A 20,592-nucleotide genomic window follows, 5' to 3' on the forward strand; every position below is an offset into this window, starting at 1 on the left:
TGTTGTAGCAAAAACTAATTACATACAATACTTAACTCAGTAAGAACTAACTCAAAAAGCATTAATAATAGCTTAAAAAAAATTCTTAAGTCCTGGCAGTTGAATTGTAAAGCCTAATGGCATTGGGGAGTATTGACCTCTTCATCCTGTCTGAGGAGCATTGCATCGATAGTAACCTGTCGCTGAAACTGCTTCTCTGTCTCTGGATGGTGCTATGTAGAGGATGTTCAGGGTTTTCCATAATTGACCGTAGCCTACTCAGCGCCCTTCTCTCAGCCACCGATGTTAAACTCTCCAATACTTTGCCCACGACAGAGCCCGCCTTCCTTACCAGCTTATTAAGACGTGAGGCGTCCCTCTTCTTAATGCTTCCTCCCCAACACGCCACCACAAAGAAGAGGGCGCTCTCCACAACTGACCTATAGAACATCTTCAGCATCTCACTGCAGACATTGAATGACGCCAACCTTCTAAGGAAGTACAGTCGACTCTGTGCCTTCCTGCACAAGGCATCTGTGTTGGCAGTCCAGTCTAGCTTCTCGTCTAACTGTACTCCCAGATACTTGTAGGTCTTAACCTGCTCCACACATTCTCCATTAATGATCACTGGCTCCATATGAGGCCTAGATCTCCTAAAGTCCACCACCATCTCCTTGGTCTTGGTGATATTGAGACGCAGGTAGTTTGAGTTGCACCATATCACAAAGTCCTGTATCAGTTTCCTATACTCCTGCTCCTGTCCATTCCTGACACACCCCACTATGGCCGTGTCATCAGCGAACTTCTGCACATGACAGGACTCCGAGCTGTTGTTTGGGGGTTCTTCAAATGGAGTGGGGGTGAGTGGGGTCTGATCTCGGCGGATTTCTGTAAATTGGGGGCCGGTTGCATTGGGAAAGAGCCGGGCCCGAGCTCTGCCGGACGGCTGGAGCAGGGGTGCAATGACAATCTTTTAGCTGCCGGAGCTGTACGAGCGGTGATTGATTAGTTTGTGGCCTATGTTAGAACGGCTAAAGTTATACTGCTCTCGGTACATAAACTTGCAGTTCAACTCTTTGAGTGATTATGCAGAAATTTTGAAATTAAAACTCTTGCGGTATTTCTGTTTCAGATAATGGAAAATGGCTAGTTTTTCTGAAATCGACCGTCCAGCTTAGGCCACGATTTTATCAATCACCCCTCGTGTGTCACACCTAATTTGTGTACCTGCTCCTTTCATGTACTGGGCAACTTCCTTGACTTCCTTCCCCCATTCATGTGATGAGCACGTACACAAATTGGGTGTATGTGTGTGTATATATATATATATATATATATATATGAATAGGGCTTTTTATAATGTCAAACACTAAACAAATATGAAAGAAATATATATGAATTCCAGAGCTCCACAGAAATACGGTGATAGTTAAGACATTAACAAGATTCTTGCCAATCTCTGCATTTCAGTATATAACTGGTACAATAAATCTTAACACTTTGCCCTAATTGGGTGGCAATGGAGTTGAGCTCCACTAAAGAATTATCTGTCTCTGCACTTCTTGGCTCTGCACTCCCTAGTAGTCTGTCCAGATTAATAGCTAATCCTCTTGTTAGACACACTTTGCGTATTTGGGCTCAGTTCAGGAAATGCTATGGTTTCCATGGTTTTTCCGTTTCCAGCCCTGTCGTACATAATCACCTTTTTTTACCTACTACGTACGATTCAGCATTCCATGTTTGGTATAGGAAGGACATGAGACATTTTGAAGATCTTTTCATTAATAATCGCTTCGCTTCTTTTCAGCAGCTCTCTGTTAAGTTCAATCTGCCCAATGCTCATTTTTTTAGATATCTCCAAATTAGAGGCTTTATTGCTCCTTTAATTCCTAACTTGACTGAAATGCCTGCGAAAAATGCTATGGACTTATTTCTTTCCATTAATCCACTAGGTAAAGGTTTAATATCAATCATTCGAGATAAATTAGCAGCCTTATGACGGGCCCCTGTGGATAAAATTAAAATGGCCTGGGAGCAGGATTTAAATACCTCCTTATCTGATGAGAGCTGGGACTCGATTCTCAAATCGGTTAACTCAACCTCTCTTTATGCTTGCCATTGCCTTTTACAGTTTAAGATTGTTCATAGAGCCCATATGTCTAAATCTAAACTATCTCGATTCTACCCTAACATTAGTCCGCTCTGTGATAAATGCAAGAGGGGTGAGGCCTCTCTCATTCATATGTTCCTGGTTCTGTCCTAGCTTGGAGAAATTTTGGAAAGATGTCTTCACTACGTTATCATATATTCTGAATCAGCACCAAGAACCAAACCCCTTAATTGCTTTGTTAGGTTTCTGGGGCGAGACAGATTTACGTCTGAGTCCGACCAAATGCCGAATATTATCCTTTGCCTCTCTCCTGGCTAGACGCTTGATCCTCCTTAGATGGAGAGATGTTGCCCCGCCCACTCATGCTCAATGGCTTAATGACATCATGGCCTGCTTGGACCTCGAAAAAATTCATTATTCAATTCTTAATTCGGATCTAAAGTTCCATAAGGTCTGGGGACCTTTTATCGAGTACTTTCATAACCTTCCTCTTGACTAGGGTTTTTTTTCTTTTTCGGTCCCTTGCTTTCAGCTCCCTTTTTTTTTCTGGTAGTAGGCATTATTATCCTCTGTTGCTAAGTGTATTCACAGTCTGGGAGTTTGATTGTCCTGATTTATATTCTCTATATTGTGTTGTGGTTGGTCTGGAGTTTTTTTTTTTGTGTTGTGGGGCTTGGGGAGGATACTAAGTTTACTTGTCTTCAATTTAGGTGCTTTTTAAAAAATTCTCTTTCTTTGTAACATATTGTCATTGTATGCTTAATTTTGCACTATATTAATGTTTCTCATTGTGATTTGGGTTTTTTTAATTTGTAAAATGTATAAAAAAACTAATAAAAAAAGAAAAGAAAAAACATATAACACTTAATTTAATAATATGACAAAGTATTGCACGGTTGCATTCACTAATTATCATAAAATATAATTACCAAGCAAGTGAAGTAACGTCGTTTGCTTCGAAGCCATAGGATTGTTAGTGAGAAAAAATTTACTTTTGCATTAGCGAGTAATCCACGGACCACCACAGTCACAGCTGCAGGATTTCACCAAAAACGATCAAATATCCTATCCTAATGTTATTAGTGGTATTCCCCCCCCCATCCACCAACCCCAATCCCCAACCCCCGCTTCCGTAAAATTCCGTCAATTTAATATGCAGCCGCTGTTAAATTCCCCGCTTGTTTATTTTGATTTTTTTACAGTGGTGCTCCGGTGAGCTCCGGCAGCACTGCACCCCTGTTTAGATCCAAGTAACATGGACCCGGGGATCAAGCTGCCCGGGTTTACGAGGTGTTGAGTGAGTATTTCTGGTCTGGGATCAACTGTTTTTTTTTCTGGAGTTCCTTTGGAAGCGTTGCTGCTAATCTGAGGAGAGAATGAGTTTGTATTCCATCCTGTTCTATGTTTGAACCAGTAGAAATAGACCTGGGGGGTTCAGTGTTCGAACTGTGTTTGGAAATTCCTCCTCGCTGTCACCTGTCTGTCAGACAGTGGAAATCAAACAGAAACTCAGGTTGCTGGAGATCTGCACTAAAATGAAAAATTCTGAATCCATTCTGACAAATGATTGTGAACCTGAATCGTTTAATTTGTTTCTCTCCCCACAGCAGTTCCTTACCTGTTGAGCGATTCTGGTGAATCCAGTTTCTTTTTATTCCATTCACTCTGGAGTGGTTTAAATTTCCTGATTGTCTGTTGTACTTGGGAATGTGTTCAGTGCAGTTGTTGCTAACAAGGTTCACGTGAATAATCTCAGGAATGATCGGCTTTATGTATGAGGAGCATTTGATGGTTCTGGGGTTGTGCTCAATGGAGTTCAGACGGGGGTGAAAGGGGAGGGGATGGTTAAGTAAACCTACCGAATGCTGAAAAGCCTGGATACAGTGGACATGGAGAGGATGTTTCCATCAGACGGAGAGTCTGTGATCTGATAGCACAGGCTCAGAATAAAGATGCTTCCCTTCAAAACTGAGATGAGAAAAATTTCTTCAGCCAAAAGATGGCTGATTTGTGGAATTTGTTGCCACAGAGGTTGGTTGAGGCTGCCATTTGGGTATATTTATGACAGAGATTAATATACTCATGATTGCTAAGTAGCTTCAGGGTTACAGGAGGAAGGCAGGAATATGGTATTGGAATAAATCTCAGCCATGGTTGAGTGGCGGGGCAGACTTGATGGATCGAATCACCTAATTCTGTCCCTACATCTTATATCTTACAATGACTGAACGATGACTCCTTCCTATCCCATATCAGGTTTTGTGACGTGTCAGGGACAATTACAGATTTGTTCACTGAGATCGTTATATTTGTTTTCACTGTTTAGATTTCAGTGAGTAGAAATATTTTGTTCTCCTTTGTATTGTTAACGTGCTTCATTATCATTTATGTTAAAGTTAGACCTGCGGTGAGAGATTTATTGGAAGAAAAACCCACAACTGGAAGCAAACCACGACTGAAGACGAGGGAGCAGCAGCAAGTGAACCAGCCCGAGGACTGAGAGCATCAACTGGAGAGAAACCTTCTGACTCAGAGATTCCAGTGATTCAGTCAGGAGAAAGTTTGGTGAGTCTCATTTACTCGAATACTGGTCCTTTAGACATCACATAACTGTAAAAGGAAGGTAGGGAATAGTTGGAGTGAGCTGAATGTGACCAGAAATACCAGTTATGCCTCTATCAGACCCAGTTGCAATCACTCCAGGTCTGGTAATGTACTGTCAGTATCCCAGCTCTTTAAAGTCACTCACATTCCCTCAGTGTTTGCTCATTTGAAGAGCTTGCATCTTCTGAAGTAGCTTTTGGTCGGTTCTGAGTGTGGAGAGGGAAAGAGGGGTGTTTATATTTACTATCTTACAAAAGGAGGTAATTGTTTGCAATTACTTGCTGCAAACTCACTACCCGTACCCTGTACATTCTCAACCAGATTATTGACATAGATGACAAGTAGCAATGGGTGTCACCCTGGGGAGCTCCAGGAGGCACGGGCCTTGACTCCAATAAACAGCCTCCCATCATCACCAACACACACAAAATGCTGGTGGAACACAGCAGGCCAGACAGCATCTATAAGGAGAAACACTGTCGACCTCTGGTGCTTCCCCCCTCCCCCTTCCTTTCTCCCGAGGCCTCCCGTCCCATGATCCTTTCCCTTCTCCAGCTCTGTATCACTTTCACCAATCACCTTTCCAGCTCTTAGCTTTATCCCACCCCCTCCGGTCTACTCCTATCATTTCGCATTTCCCCCTACCCCCGCTACTTTCAAATCTCTTAGTATCTCTCCTTTCAGTTAGTCCTGACGAAGGGTCTCGGCCCAAACCGTCGACAGTGCTTCACCTTATAGATGCTGCCTGGCCTGCTGTGTTCCACCAGCATTTTGTGTGTGTTGTTTGAATTTCCAGCATCTGCAGATTTCCTCATGTTTGCTCCCATCATCACCATCTGCTTCCTACCATTGAGCTGTTCCCAGACTCTGGGCTCTGTGACAAACACAATGTTAGCAGCAAGATTAGACAGTGATTAATATAAAGAGAGATTTGTTGCTTCCTGAAAGCTGTCTGATGCAATGGACCAGATCCCCCCTTGCTCACAACGTGATCTGCCCTAGGACGCATTCTCCCAGATCACACTGTGTCCGATAACCCACATCCCCAACCTCCCTCCACCCCGTCGGTAGCCCCACAACTTTCCCACCATTTACCCCACACCCGTACATGTAGACAGATCCTCGTACCGACATCCACTCTCACAGTTTGGGGAACCAGAACTAACTGATCCTACATTCCCGGCCCTGACAGTGCAGCCGCCTGGCTGGGTCCCGGCCCGTTCCCACTGCAACCGCCCTTCGATTTACACAAACCCGAGATCAGCCCCTTCCTCATCAGGCTCAGAGCTCGTTAAGGAGCCTCATGTGTGGCACTTTGTCAAAGGTCTGAAAATCCACGAACACAATATCTACCAATTCTCCTTTGTCCACCCTGCTTATTATTTCTCAAAGCATTCCAACAAATTTATCAGGCAACCCTTCGTTGCCTATTCCAGTGGGGGTGATCCTGAGGCTGAGCCAGGATCCTCAAGTGTGGCACAAGGTCGGCCAAGTAGCAACAACCACTCCGACCCTCGTCCCCCCTCGAGAACCCGTCTGGTTGGGTGTGGTTCCATGCCGCTGCCCTGTTCTTTCTCCCGGCAGCCAGGGATAGGCCCCGTTTCCACAAACCCAATAAGTTCCAATTAGTGGTCCAGGGGTATCATAAGTTTGATTCTTGGTACAGTTACTACTTCCCACTTGATAGGGTGCACTCTCATTCTGGGTACACCAACAAGTAGTACGAACCACTGCTGGAGATGTAACTCTTATCCCCGGCCATAGCTTGGAGAAGTCTTGTGGAGGAGATCCATGACTCCAACCCTCGAAGCAACACCATCCCCAGTCTCGCCTTCCAGACCTGGATATGGTGCAATTGACAATGTTACCATTACGGCTGTCAGAAAACACCAGAACTGAATTGACTCCACTAGTACTCAGAGGCACCACTGACATGGGGATCGTAGTCTGACCATGTTGGGGAATTTCATCACTTACCCAACATGCTCCCCGCTCTACGTGCTTGGCGTAGGTGTGGCAGAGGGACAGGAAAGTGTAAAACTGGGGGCCTCCCGAGACAGGGGCACGTTCCCTTATGGTCATTAAAATCAGCATTAACCAGTACATTTTCCAGTCCTTATCAGTTCTGCCAGTAACGTGTTTACAGTCCGTTCGATGTATCCACTGGAGCTGCCCTTCCACCATCACTGCAGGAGGTGTTGTCAGTAGCACTTCGTACAGTCCTCTCCACCTCGGTCCCAACTTCCTACCATCCCAGTTCTTGAGCAGGACAAAATCTCCAGTCTCGATGGTGGAGTAGTCACCTTTAGTTGGGGTTTCATCCTCTCGATAGGCCTGTTGTACCTGTGAATGCAAGCTTTGGAGAGTTTTAGTTAATTTGCATAAGTATTTTCCCATCTCCTCCCCCAAGGTGTGCATATCCAATGTTGCAGGTAAGCTCTCAGTGAGGAGCGGCAAACAAGGTTGGGGTCCCCATGGGGTTCTCATGGGCTTCCCGTAGATAATTTCTGCAGGTGACAGCCCTGTCTAACTTGATGGCGTGATTCCCATATGGAATAGGACTAAGTGTAAAACCTTCAACCAGATCATTTCAGTTTCTTGTCTAAGTTTTGCCAACTTATCTTTCAAAGTACCATTGGCTTGTTCCATTATGCCACTGCTTTCAGATGATGGGTGCAGTGGAACTGCTGTTTTATAGCAAGTTCTTTAGAGATTTCTTCATTTATTTTGGCCCATTGTCCTGGCTTATTTCTGTAAGTCCATAGTGAGGAGTTATTTAGCAATATTTTCACAACAGTCATAGTGGTATTATTAGTTGTAGGAACAGCTCAGCCTTCTGGGCAGAGACGGCCGCTTCAAAGGAGGCCTGCTCAATTACACTGGCATGCAAACGTTTGGGCACCCCTGGTCAAAATTTCTGTTACTGTGAATAGTTAAATGAGTAAAATTTGAACTGATTTCCAAAAATGATGACACATTTCTTTAATATTTTAAGCAAGAAAGCTTTTGTATTTCCATCTTTTACAGTTTCAAAATAACAAAAAAGGAAAAGGGCCAAAAGCAAAAGTTTGGGCACCCTGCATGGTCAGTTCTTAGTAACACCCCCTTTTGGCAAGTATCACAGCTTGTAAATGTATTTTGTAGCCAGCTAAGAGTCTTTCAATTCTTGTTTGGGGGATTTTCGCCCATTCTTCCTTTGCAAAAGGCTTCTAGTTCTGTGGATTCTTGAGCTGTCTTGCATGCACTTATCTTTTGAGGTCCATCCACAGATTCTCGATGATGTTTAGGTCGGGGGACTGTGAGGGTCATGACAAAACCTTCAGCTTGCACCTCTTGAGGTAGTCCATTGTGGATTTTGAGGTGTGTTTAGGATCATTATCTTGTTGTAGAAGCCATCCCCTTTTCATCTTCGGCTTTTTTACAGACAGTGTGATGTTTGCTTCCAGAATTTGCCGGTATTTAATTTAATTCATTCTTCTCTCTACCAGTAAAGGTTCTTGCAATTAAGGAAAGTACAGTTCTCATACCAGGCAGTGATGCAGCCAGTCAGGATGCTCTCAATGGTGTTCCTGTAGAAAGTCCTTAGGATTTGGGTCCCCATCCCAAACTTCTTCAACCATCTGAGGTGAAAGAGGCGCTGTGCTGTTTTCACAACACAGCCAGTATATGCAGACCATGTGAGATCCTTGGTGACGTTTGTGCCATGGAACTTAAAGTTGTTCACCCTCTCAACCCCAGATCCATTGATGTCAATAGGGGTTAGCCTGTCTCCATTCCTTCTGTCCAGATTCCAGATGAGCTGAGGACAGGGAATTATGATATTCAATCCATCATTGGGACTTGGTTGCACCCAACAGTCTGAGCGATTCAGAGGAACAAATTTGTAGAGAGATCGCAGACCATGCCAAGAAACAAAGGTTGATTTAGTAAGTGATTTTAACTTTCCATATATTGACTGGGACTCCCATACTGTGAAAGGAATAGATGGGGTAGAGTTTGGCAAATGGGCCCTTAATCAGTACCTAGAATTCCTGATGTAGAAGTGTGCAATAAGCTGTTAGGAAATGATCCACGGCTAGTGACAGAAATTAGTGATCATAATGCCATGAAATTGAAAGTAAATATGGAAAAAGAGTGGTCTGGACCACGGGTGGAGATTCTCAATTGGAGAAAGGTCAATTTTAATGTTATCAGAAAGGATCTGACAAGGGTGGTTTGGGACAGTTTGTTTTCTGGCAAAGGAGTACTTGGTAAGTGGGAGGCCTTCAGAAGTGAAATTTTGAGGGTGTTGAGTTTGTATGTGACTGCCAAAATAAAGGTTGAAAGGTAACTGGTGCAGGGAACCTGGGTTTTTAATAGATATTGAGGCCCTGGATATTTTGTTCTTCTAAATGCTCAGACTGTTGGGTGCTGCCAAGACTCGCTAATGACTGACTCATTAACCATCATTCTATGTCCTCAACTCATCTGACTTGTTTTTCGGTCTTCTGTTGGTTTCTCAAAGCTTCCCAATAGCTTTTGCTCTTTTGTTTGCCCTCTCTTCGGCTTTTATGTTGGCTTTGGCTTCTCATGTCAGCCACGGTTGTGTCCTCCTGCCTTTCCAGTGCTTTCACTTCTTTGGGATGTATCGATCACTCAGCTCCCGAATTGCTCCCAGAAACTGCAGCCATTGCTGCTCCGTTGTCACTCCTACCTTTCCCCATCCAAACAAGTTCGGCCAACTTCTCTGTCATAGAAACATGGAGAAGTTCAGTACAGAAACAGGCTATTTGGCCCATCTAGTCAATGCCGAAAATACATTCAAGCTGTCTAATGCAACTACCTGCACTGGGACCATCGCCCTCCATACCCCTACCATCCAGGCTCCCATCCAAACTTCTTTGAAATGGTGAATCCGAGCTAGCGTGCACCACTTGTGCTGGCATTTCACTCTGCACTCTCATAGCCAATTCATTGAAGAGATTTTCCAGATGTTCCCCATGAATTTTCACCTCCCCGCTTACCCATAACCTCTGGTTGTTGTCACACTTAACATCATTTGAAAAGCCTGCTTGAATTTACCCGTTCTATACCCTTATATTTTGTCTACACTGAAACATAGAAAACCTACAGCACGATACATGCCTTTTGGCCCACAAAGCTGTGCCAAACATATCCTTACCTTAGAATTACCTAGGCTTGCCCGTAGCCCTCTAATTTTCGAATTTATCCATCCAGGACTCTCTTAAAGGACCCTTTCGTTTCCGCCTCCACCACCGCCGCTGGCAGTCAATTCCACACACTCACCACTCTCTGTGTAAATGAAAACACTAACTTCTATACTTCTAACAAATCCTCAAAGCAATGTATAATTTCCTTGTTTATGTTTGGAGCCTTTTTTAGGTGGATAAGATGATGAGGGGCATTGATCGTGTGGACAGCCAGAGGTTTTTTTTTTCCCCAGGGCTGAAATGGTTACACAAGGGGGCATAGTTTTAAGGTGCTTGGAAATAGGTACCGAGGGGATATCAGGGGTAAGTTTTTCACACCGAGAGTGGTGGATTCATGGAATGCACTGCTGGCAACGGTGGTAAAGGCGGATAAATAGGGTTTTTTAACAGCCTCTTAGTTAGGAACATGGAGCTTAGAGAAATAGAGGGCTATACACTAGAGAAATTCTACGCAGTTGGTAGAGTACGTTACATGGTTGGCACAACACTGTGGGCTGAATGGCCTGGATCATGCTGTAGATATCTATGTTCTATGTTGAACAGCGAAATAACTTTTCTTCTTTAATTGGTACAGGGTCCATGATTTTAGTGCCGCTTTTCCACACTCCCTTAGACCCTTTGTCCATCTCCTGAGTAAATAGAGGTGAAAAGATATTTAACATCTCCCCCATCTGCTTTGTTCCACACGTGGATTGCCATTCCGGTCTTCCAGAGGACCAACTTTGTGCCTTGCAATCCTTTTGCTCTTAATCTATCTCTAGAATCCCTGAGGATTATCCTTCATCTTTTCTGCGAGGGGAATCTCATGCCTTCTTTTAGCCATCCTGATTTATTTCTTATGTGTCCTCTTGCATTTCTTATACTCCATAACAACCTGCCTGCCTATCCCTGTTGTGCAACTCCATTTTGTCCTTCACCAGGGTCTCAATATCTCTTAAAAACCAAGGTTCCCTACAGTTTCTATCTTTACCTTTTATTCTGACAAGCATATACCCGCTTTGTACTTTCAAAATTTCACTTTAAAGGCCTCCCACTGACCAAACACACCTTTGCCCTAAAGCAGCCTGTCTCAATCCACAGTTCCCAGATCCTAGTGTCTTATTTCCAGGTGCTGATCCATTCCCTGAACACATCCGCCTTTCCTATGCAGCTCCTTGTATTGAAATATACAGGGCTCAGCATATTCACTGCACCATGCTGACGTTGTCTGAGGGGTGAACAACATCTGTCTCCACAACCCCTCCACTATCTGTTCTGACATTCAGGTTCCCATTCCCCCGGCAACTTAGTTTCACAGACCCCACCCACCATGCAGCACTAGCAAGCCTTACCACTGGGATAACCGACACATTCTTGTTTTGTTCCCCAAACTCATCAATCTTCTATCACCCCTTTGGCTTTCCTCTGCCAGGTCAATAATAAGGAGGTGCATACCAGGTACAGTCAAATAGGAACAAATGGGGTACTTGTGAAGTACAGGAAATTCAAGTGAACACTGATGAAAGAAATAAAAGAAGGCATGAGGTTGCCCCAGCAGACAAGGTGAAGGAGAATCCTCATGGATTCTGCAGATATGTTAAGAACAAAAAGATTGCAAGGGAGAAAAATGAATACTGCTGAAGATCAGAATGGTAATCCATATGAGGAGACAAAATATAAGTATTTGTATAAGTATTTGGATAGATGTGGACTGATTAAGGATAGACAACATGGCTTTGTGCATGGTAGGTCATGTCTAACCAATCTTATAGGGTCTCTCGAGGAAGTTATCAGGAAAGTGGATGAAGGCAAGGCCGTGGATGTTGTCTACATGGACTTCGGCAAGGCACTTGACAATGTCTCATATCGGAGGTTGGTCAAGAAGGTTCAGTCATTCAGCATTCAAGATGAGATAGTAAACTGGACGAGACACTGTCTTTGGGAGAAGCCAGAGTGTGGTAGCAGATGGTTGCCTCTCTGACTGGAGGCCTGTGACTCGTGGTTACCACAGGGATCAGTGCTGGATCTGTTGTTGTTTGTCATCTATATCAGTAATCTGGATGATAGTGTGGTTAACTGGATCAGTAAATTTGTGGATGACACCAAGATTGGGGTGTAGTGGACAGTGAGGAAAACTATCATGGCTTACAGTGCGATCTGGACCAGCTGGAAAAATGGTTTGAGAAATGGGAAATGGAATTTAATGCAGACAAGTGTGAGCTGTTGCACTTTGGTAGGACCTACCAGGGTAGGTCTTATACAGTGACTGGTTGGGCACTGAGGAGTCTTGTAGAGGAAAGGAATCGGGGAATACAGGTCTATATTTCACTGAAAGCGGTGTCACAGTTCGATAGGGACGGGAAGAAAGATCTTGTCACATTGGCCTTCATAAACCGAAGTACTGAGTACAGGAGATGGATGTTATGTTGACTTTGTACAAGACATTGGTGAGGCCTGATTTGGAGTATTGTGTGCAGTTTTGGTCACCTACCTGCATGAAAGATGTAAAAGAGGTTGAAACAGTTCAGAGAAAATTCAGAAGGATGGTGCCAGCTCTAGAGGACTTGGGTTGTATGGAGAGACTGAACAGGTCAGGACTTTATTTCTTGGAATGTAGAAGATTGAGTGGAGATTTGATTGTGATAGAGGGGCATAGATAGGGTAAATGCAAGTTTGCTTTTTCCATTCAGATGGGGTGAGACTACAACCAGCGACCATGGGTTAAGTGTGAAAGGTGAAACGTTAAGGGAAACATCTTGACACAGATGGTCATCTGGGTGTGGAATGAGCAGCCAGCACATGTGGTACATGCGAGCTCGATTTCAACATTTAAGAGGTTCGTATAGGTACCTGGATAGTAGGGGTACGGGAGTAGACAGTTTGAATGATTCAACATAAGCTAGATGGGCCAAAGGGCCTGTGTCTGTGTTGTACTTTTCCATGACTGTGACAAGTACCTTAAATAATACTAACATTCACTCGAATTCTGTGCAGACCAACAATACAGTACAGCTGAGTAGGAGATATTTACATGGCATTAAAACTGTGGCACTTTAAATTAACAGTACATAAAAGAAATTCCATCTGTGTGTCAAGAAAGATTATTTGCGTGAGAGTGTTTCAGTTACTGTGGGGTCAGGCACCCATGCAGCTCAGTGGGAACAGGGAATAATACCAATTTAGAGAGTCAAACTGAGCCAGGTCACAGATTGGAGACGGCAGAAATGCCCCATTCTTATAGAGACAGGAAGAGCATCAGGGAATTTGATGGTCATTCCTGATACCAGCACTGTGCTCAGTTAGAACCTCACTGTAACAGTGTGATGCCAGATTACACCTTGACAATTCGAGTGATCTCGTCTGAAATTTTGACCCACACCCATTGATGGATTTTGTAAATCTTTTTACAGGTTAAATACAACAAAGAATTTGTCTATGGGAATTCAAACACAACACACCAGTTTTGCTGTCTCTGTCCAGATATGTAAGAAGTGGAGCAAGGGGTTCAATCGACCATCCTTCCTACTCAGACTGTGGAGAGGGTTTCACTCGATCATCTGACCGACTGGCATGCCCATCATTTTACACTGGGGAGAGGCCGTTCACCTGCTCGGACTGTGGGAACGGATTCACTTGGTCATCACAACTGAAGGTACATCAGCGAGTTCAGACTGGGACAAGGCCATTCACCTGTTCTGTGTGTGAGAAGGGATTCAGTCGGTCATCCCACCTGTGGACACACCAGTCAGTTCACACTGGGCAGAGGCTGGTCATCTGCTGAATTTGTGGGGAAGGATTCACTCAGTCATCTGACCCAATGGCTCACCAGCGAGTTCACACCAGGGAGCGGCTGTTCACCTGCTTGGACTGTGGGAAGGGATTCACTTCTTCATCTCAACTGAAGCTACATCAGCGAATTCACACTGGGGAGAAGCCGTTCACCTGCTCAGAATGTGGGAAGGGATTCATTCAATCATCCGACCTACAGATACACCAGTCAGTTCACACTGGGGAGAGGCCGTTCACCTGCTCAATCTGTGGGAAGACATTCAGTCAGTCATCCTACCTACAGAGACACCAGCGAGTTCACACCGGGGAGAAGCCTTTCACCTGCTCAGTCTGTGGGAAGGGATTCTCTCGATCATCCAACCTACAGAATCATCAGCGAGTTCACACCGGAGAGAGGCCATTCAGCTGCCCATACTGTGGGAAGGGATTCTCTCTGGCATGTCACCTACTGAGACACCAGTCAGTTCACACTGGGGAGAGGCCATTCACCTGCTCAGTCTGTGGGAAGGGATTCAGTCAGTCATCCAACCTAATGGCTCACCAACGAATTCACACTGGGGAGAGGCCATTCACCTGCTCAGACTGTGGGAAGGGATTTACTTGCTCAGCCCAACTGAAGATACACCAGTCAATTCACACTGGGGAGAGGCCATTCACCTGCTCAGACTGTGGGAAAGGATTCACTTGCTCTTCTCACCGACTAAGACATCAGTCAGTTCACACTGGGGAGAGGCAGTTCACCTGCTCAGAATGTGGGAAGGGATTCACTCGGTCATCTTCCCTATTGGCACACCAGCGAGTTCACACTGGGGAGAGACCATTCACCTGCTGTAAATGTGGGAAGGGATTCCGCCGATCATCTCATCTACAGAGACACCAGCGAGATCACACTGGGCAGAGGCTGATCACCTGCTCAGACATTGGGAAGAGTTTCTCTCAGACATCTCCACCAAATGTGCATCATTGAGTTCACACTGTGGAGAGGCCGTTCACCTGCTGTGAATGTGGGAAGGGATTCACTCAGTAATCTAACCTTGTGACACACTACCGGGTTCACACTGGGGAGAAAGTTTCAATAAGCTGCATGTTGGATATTTGTCCATCACCGTTGCTGAATGCAATTTCGAGAGTGACTGTCGGTGCTGAACTCTGCAATTATTGCTGCTGCTCACCACACCCAGTTCTGCACCCTGGTCACTGGGCATGGGAGGAGTTTCTTCTGCTGCACATTCACCTTTAATGGGACTGGAGTTTGAAATAATCAGTTCTATTTTGAACTCTGTCTCCAGTACTTAGTGAATTTGTAACACACCTAGTGTACAGTAGAGTCAACTCAGGCCGGCTGGACACTGCCAGTGATTCAGTTCCACGACAGTCCTTTGAAATCCTCCCCTGTTGTTCCCCTCTCACTCTCCCTGTGGTGATGGATTCCAAACAGTCACCACTCTGTGGGTGAAGAGGTTTCCATTGAATTTTCTGCAGAATGAAGAAGTCAAGTTGACTGCAGTTCTGTCTGAGATATTCTTTGCCTCTCAAATTTCTGGGCAGAGGAAGAATGACATTGGCAGTTAGCCTCCTTATTCATGGCTGATTTCCACATTATGGGTCATTTTCCCTGCTACTAAAGGGTTGTTAGAAAAAACCACTGTCCTCTAAAGGCTGAAAGCAGAATGGGAAACCATTAGTTCAACCAAGTGGGGTTCGAAACCAGAGACGGGTCCGCACAGGGCAGACTTTGGGGCTCTGGACGATGGTCGAGGTAAGAACGTACGATGAGGAGAAGGGAATCAGCTGCGGGGCGGACAACGAATGACAGAGTAGCAACATTTGGAAGCTGATTGACAGAGATAATAATTCAATTGTCTGACTGATGACACAAATAATGCCTGTGGTGAGGTGCTCCATTGGTCGAGGAACGTGTGTGTTCAGAATAGTTTTATCTATTGAGGGAGTTCTTCCTGCTTGTTTATCCTGTAATATTATATCCAAATGGTTATTATGGATTGTCCTATCTGCAATAATGTACTGATTATCCTATAGTTTGTAAGATTTTGACTCTAAAACTGGATCAGGCCTAAATTCATGGTGCCTTAATGAAGTTATGGTGGTCATGAATGGGTTTGTATTTTAAAGCAAGATTTTGGTGAATGATATTTGCCACTTGATTGTACCTTTGTAAGTAATCAGATTGAGTTAAACTGCTGCAGGATCCTGGAATGTGTTGGATTGTTTCTGGTTTCTCTTGGCATTTTCTGCACTTATTGCCTTGCTTGTTTGTCTTTTATGTATTTTTGTTTATTTTAAAATGTTAACCACCTTGTCCTGTAATTCTCCAAGGCACCCCTGTTTCTGGGAAGAGGTCTCCAACTCAGAGTCAGGCGCTCGACGCTTCTTTGTCAACATCTCGTCTGCTCAGATTGTTGAGATGTCTCCCATGGAGGGTCATTCTCATTCCACTGGTTAATGTTTTCTTCCAGAGTGATGATTCATTTTTCTGAGTTGGCCTGTCATTTAAGTTTTCTGGTCTGTATTTCAAATCAGATTTGCATATACCTGTCTGGTGTGCTGAATCCTGTATATTTTGTATGAAAATATATACTTTAGAAATCTTATCAGACTGTTGGGTTATTTTTAATGACTATTATAGCTCTTCCTAGTTCTGTCCTCGGTAGTTTTCATCTAAGTGGTAAATTGTGTTTTCTGAATTTGTCATTTCAGTTCTTGTTTTTCTTTGTGAAGTTTCCAGATTGGAATGGGACTAAGACATTTTGAAAAAAGAATACACTAATATGGATATAACAAAAGTGAGAAGGGATATCAGACCACTGGAAAACGAGGCTGGAGGGGCAGTAATGGGGAGCATGGAGCTGGCAGATGAACTGAATAAGTATTTTACATTAGTCTTCACTCCAGAAGACGCGAGCAGGATGGTGAATGTCCAGATGTCAGTGGTCAGAATTATGTTAAGTTACATTACTCATGAGAAGGTTCTTGGGAAGCAGAAAGGTCTGAAGGTAAATAGGTCACCTGGAGTAGATGCTGCACATCTGAGAATTCTGAAAGAGGTGGCTGAAAAGATTCTGGAGGGATTAGTAACAATGCTTCAAGAATCAGTGGCCTCTGGTATGGTTCTGGAAGTCTGGACATTTGGAAATATCACTCCACTCTTCAAGAAGGTAGAGAGGTAGAAGATACAAGATTATGGGCCAGTTAGTCTGACCTCACTGGTTGGGAAGATATTGGATTCGGATGCTGAGGATGTGTTTTCAGGGTATTTGGGGCACATGATAAAATCAGCCATTTTCAGCATGTTTCAGATTTGGAAATAATTATTACGCCGGGTCTGGTGCAGCAAAAAACAAACCTTAATAAAAATATATATCCACAGCTTATACACTGCACATATGTCCATAAAGTGTCGCAAGGCACAGGATGTCTGTCCATAAGGCGACTGACAGAAAATGATAAAGGAGCGTTGTTTAGCAGTGTGGAAGCGTGCGTTAGGGTAGAGTTGTTGATCAGACTTATTGCTTGGGGAAATTAGCTGTTTTAGGTTTGGTAGACCTGGTGTGAAGGCTATGTAGTCTCCTACCTGATGGTTGTGGGACAAGCTGTCCATGAGTTGGGAAGGTGGAGGGAGAGTGTGAAAATCAGGCTGGTGCTTGTTCTCAAGAGAGAGAAATTGGAGAATACCAATCAGATGGCTTTTTAGAACAGCTTGAGGTTGTGCCACTATGGAAAATGTAGTTCTGGATTGGGTGTTGTGCAATGAATCAAATTTGGTTTGGAAGCTCAAGGTAAGGAAATGCTGAGGAGTCAATAATCATAATATGATAGAATTCACCCTGCAGTTTGAGAGGTAAAGCTATAAAAAAGATTCATCATGATTAGTGGTGTGAGATGAACTGCAGATTCACGAGAGAATAGTTCACCAAAGTTGATTGGAAGGAGACACTAGCAGGGATGATGGTAGAATAGCAACGGCTTCCTTATGCCAACACTTCCCTCTTCCCACCCCACCCTCGCCTTTCACCTTTAAGTTTATGTAAATGTGATGTTAGCATTCATTACGAGAGGACTAGAAGGCAGGATATAATACTAAGGCTTTAAACGGCAATAGTTAGACCACACTTGGCAATTATGAGTTTGGTGATATGGTCTTCTTATCTCTGAAAAGATGTGCTGGAATTGAAGAGATTCCAGAGGATGTTCATGAAAATGATTCCGGCACTGATGGGGTTAAAGCACGAGGAGCATTTGATGTCTCCGGGCCTGTTCCCGCTGGAGTTTAGATTAATGAAGCGGTGTGGGCATCATTCTCGAATGTTGAAAAGCCATGATAAACTGGATGTGGAGAGGATGGTTCCTATGTTTGGGGAGTCTAGGACCAGAGGACACAGATAGAGTGGATGTGGAGAGGATGTCTCCTATAGTGGGGGAGTCTAGGACCAAAGGACACAGAGAAGTGGATGTGGAGAGGATGTTTCCTATAGTGGGGGAGTCGAGGACCAGAGGACACAGGTAGAGTGGATGTGAAAAGGGTGTTTCCTACAGTGCAGAGTCCAGGATCATGGGGACCACCTTCAGAATAGAGGGACCTCAATTTAGAACAGAAATGAGGAGTAATTCTCCTGTGTGTCTTATGATTGTGGCTGATCTATTCTCCTGTGCCCATCCCCCTTGCTACGTTAAATGATTACCTATGTACCCCTCAAATATACCCAACCAACCGGTCGGGGAGCAACAAACCCCAAAGATTGTGTACTCATCTAGATAGATAGACACATTATTGATCTCAAAGAAAATTATATGGAAGATGTAGAATTCCTGAGGTTTTCATCCATCTCCAGTTAAAATGAGCGACCTATATCAATTCCTGTCTTGCTTCTCTCACCAACAGGGATATCAGACCTCTCTCCCTCATTTATCTCCCCCTTCTCCATCCCTACTTCTATCGCCATTTAGCTTCCCCATTTTTCTCCCTCCACTATTCCTTCCCCCTCTCTCTTCCGTCACTTCTTTCTCCCAAGCCTCTTTTTTCCCCTCTCTCACTCCATGTTCATTTCTCACGCACGTCCACCTCATTTCCTGCTGTTCTCTTCCCTCCCTGTCGCCCTGCCTCTTTCCTACCCCTGTTTCTCGCCTCCGCTTCTCCACTCCCATCTCTCCTCAGACTGTGCCGTTGGCCTTGTTGCTCTCTTCCTCCTTTTTTCTGTTTCCCCAAGTCTCTCTCTCCCTCCCAATCTATCTCTACCACCACTCATCCTGTCTCTCCGTAGTTCCACTATCATTTCTCTATACTCCTCTTTCCGTCCCCTCTCCCACTCTCTTTTCCCCTCCCGAAGGATAAACTTTCATCAGGGAAAACGGGAACAACACTCTGTACGGCCATGTGCTATCCTGTTAAGAAATACACACCACTGAACAGACATGAAAGTTCAGTCCAGAAATAGGGAGGGAAAATCACCATTAGGCAGTGATTCCCATTGTGGGAGGTTACATGTTCCAAGGGGGCTTTAGGGGCAAATAAAAGTGGTCAGGGACGTTCAAGATTCTTGGTGTGGCAGTGTGGCAATATAAACTATATAGGACCTTAGTCAGACCCCACTTGGAATACTGTGTTCAGTTCTGGTCACCACACTACAAGAAGCATGTGGATACGTGCCTAATGAAAATAGTCTTAGTGTAATTGGCCTTTTCTCCTTGGAGTGACGGATGATGAGAGGTGACCTGATAGAGGTGTATCAGATGATGAGGGGCATTGATCGTGTGGATAGTCAGAGGCATTTTCTCGGGGCTGAAATGGCTAACATGAGGGCGCATAGTTTTAAGGCGCTGGAAATCGTTCCTGAGTTAATGTCAGGGGTAAGTTTGTCATGCTTAGAGTGGTGGGTGCGTGGAATGCTCTGCCGGCGGTGGTGGTGGAAGCGGATACAACAGGGTCTTTTAAGAGCCTCTTAGATAGGTAGATAGAGCTCAGAAAAATAGAGGGCTGTGCGCTAGGAAAATTCCAGGCAATTTCTAGAGTAAGCCAAATGGGCGGCACAACATTGTGGGCCGAAGGGCCTGTAATGTGCTGTAAATTTCTATGTACTATAACTAGGTACCAGGGCCTGGGACACAGAAGAAGCCATAGCTCCACAGGCAGCGAGCGCTCCTCGTCACAACCGTCTGAAAATTGGCAACCTCTTCCCACCTTACCAGCCTAACAGACGTTATTGGGGAAGCATAAATGAGCAACCAGCGTGCTCAACAGTTGCCCTTGACTCACGGCACGGAATAAGCTCATGCAATTTAACAGTCTAGCCCCGATAATGATGGATTAGTACGTATGGCAGGATTTCTATGAGTCTGAATTCTAATTCTGCTAAGAACCAGAAACTTCAAAAAATTCATCTTTACGTACCCGGAGTATGGTTTTATGCTATTTCCGTCAGATCTGCGATTCCCATGTATCTTATTCGTAACACTGTACTGTCTAATGAATCACTGAAAACATCGAGATTGCAGGAATACTTCCGTAAAAGACACCCTGAAAAAGCGACCTATGGTATTACTAAGTTCCAGAAGATGAAAGAAGCATTTGAATAGCGTTGCACACTCGAGTTATTTGTTAGGAAGGCTAAAAATGACATTGATCGTGGTCTCATTGCTTCTCATAAGATTTCGAAAATAACAGCAATGTGTGAAAAATCTCATACAATTAGTGAAAGATTATTAATGGCTGTAGTGTCAGAAGTGCTCACCACTATTCTCAAAATGGATACCAGTATTTTAAAATCAATTCCCTGAGTAATAACTCTGTATCTTGTCATATTGATGACGTGAGTAAGGAGATTAAGTATCACTATGCACAGAACTATTAAAAAAACAGAATTTGGGAGACAACTGTGTGAGAAAACGAGGCATTGCAAATGGTGT

At 44.2% G+C, this 20,592-nt stretch overlaps 1 protein-coding gene across 6 annotated transcripts in view; it reads left to right on the forward strand.

Moving 5' to 3' along the window:
- Window positions 1-3,289: 3,289 nt before the first annotated feature.
- The window catches only part of LOC140721680 (uncharacterized), a 268,559-nt gene continuing 251,256 nt past the window's right edge, over window positions 3,290-20,592 (forward strand). Inside the window, exons 1-3 of one of the 6 annotated variants that reach the window (XR_012097435.1) lie at window positions 3,290-3,386; window positions 4,486-4,654; window positions 16,009-16,283. Coding sequence is in view for 3 of the 6 variants with exons in the window: in XM_073036476.1 (XP_072892577.1) it covers window positions 13,700-14,638 (939 nt within the window). In the remaining 3 variants the exon portion in view is untranslated. Of the gene's footprint in view, window positions 3,387-4,485; window positions 4,655-7,720; window positions 7,819-12,471; window positions 12,719-13,292; window positions 16,284-20,592 lie in introns of those variants that run through there. The other 5 variants (XR_012097437.1, XM_073036476.1, XM_073036478.1 and 2 more) reach the window with 5 other exon arrangements.

This window comes from Hemitrygon akajei, unplaced genomic scaffold, assembly GCF_048418815.1.
Source record: "Hemitrygon akajei unplaced genomic scaffold, sHemAka1.3 Scf000059, whole genome shotgun sequence".
Lineage (NCBI taxonomy): Eukaryota > Metazoa > Chordata > Chondrichthyes > Myliobatiformes > Dasyatidae > Hemitrygon > Hemitrygon akajei.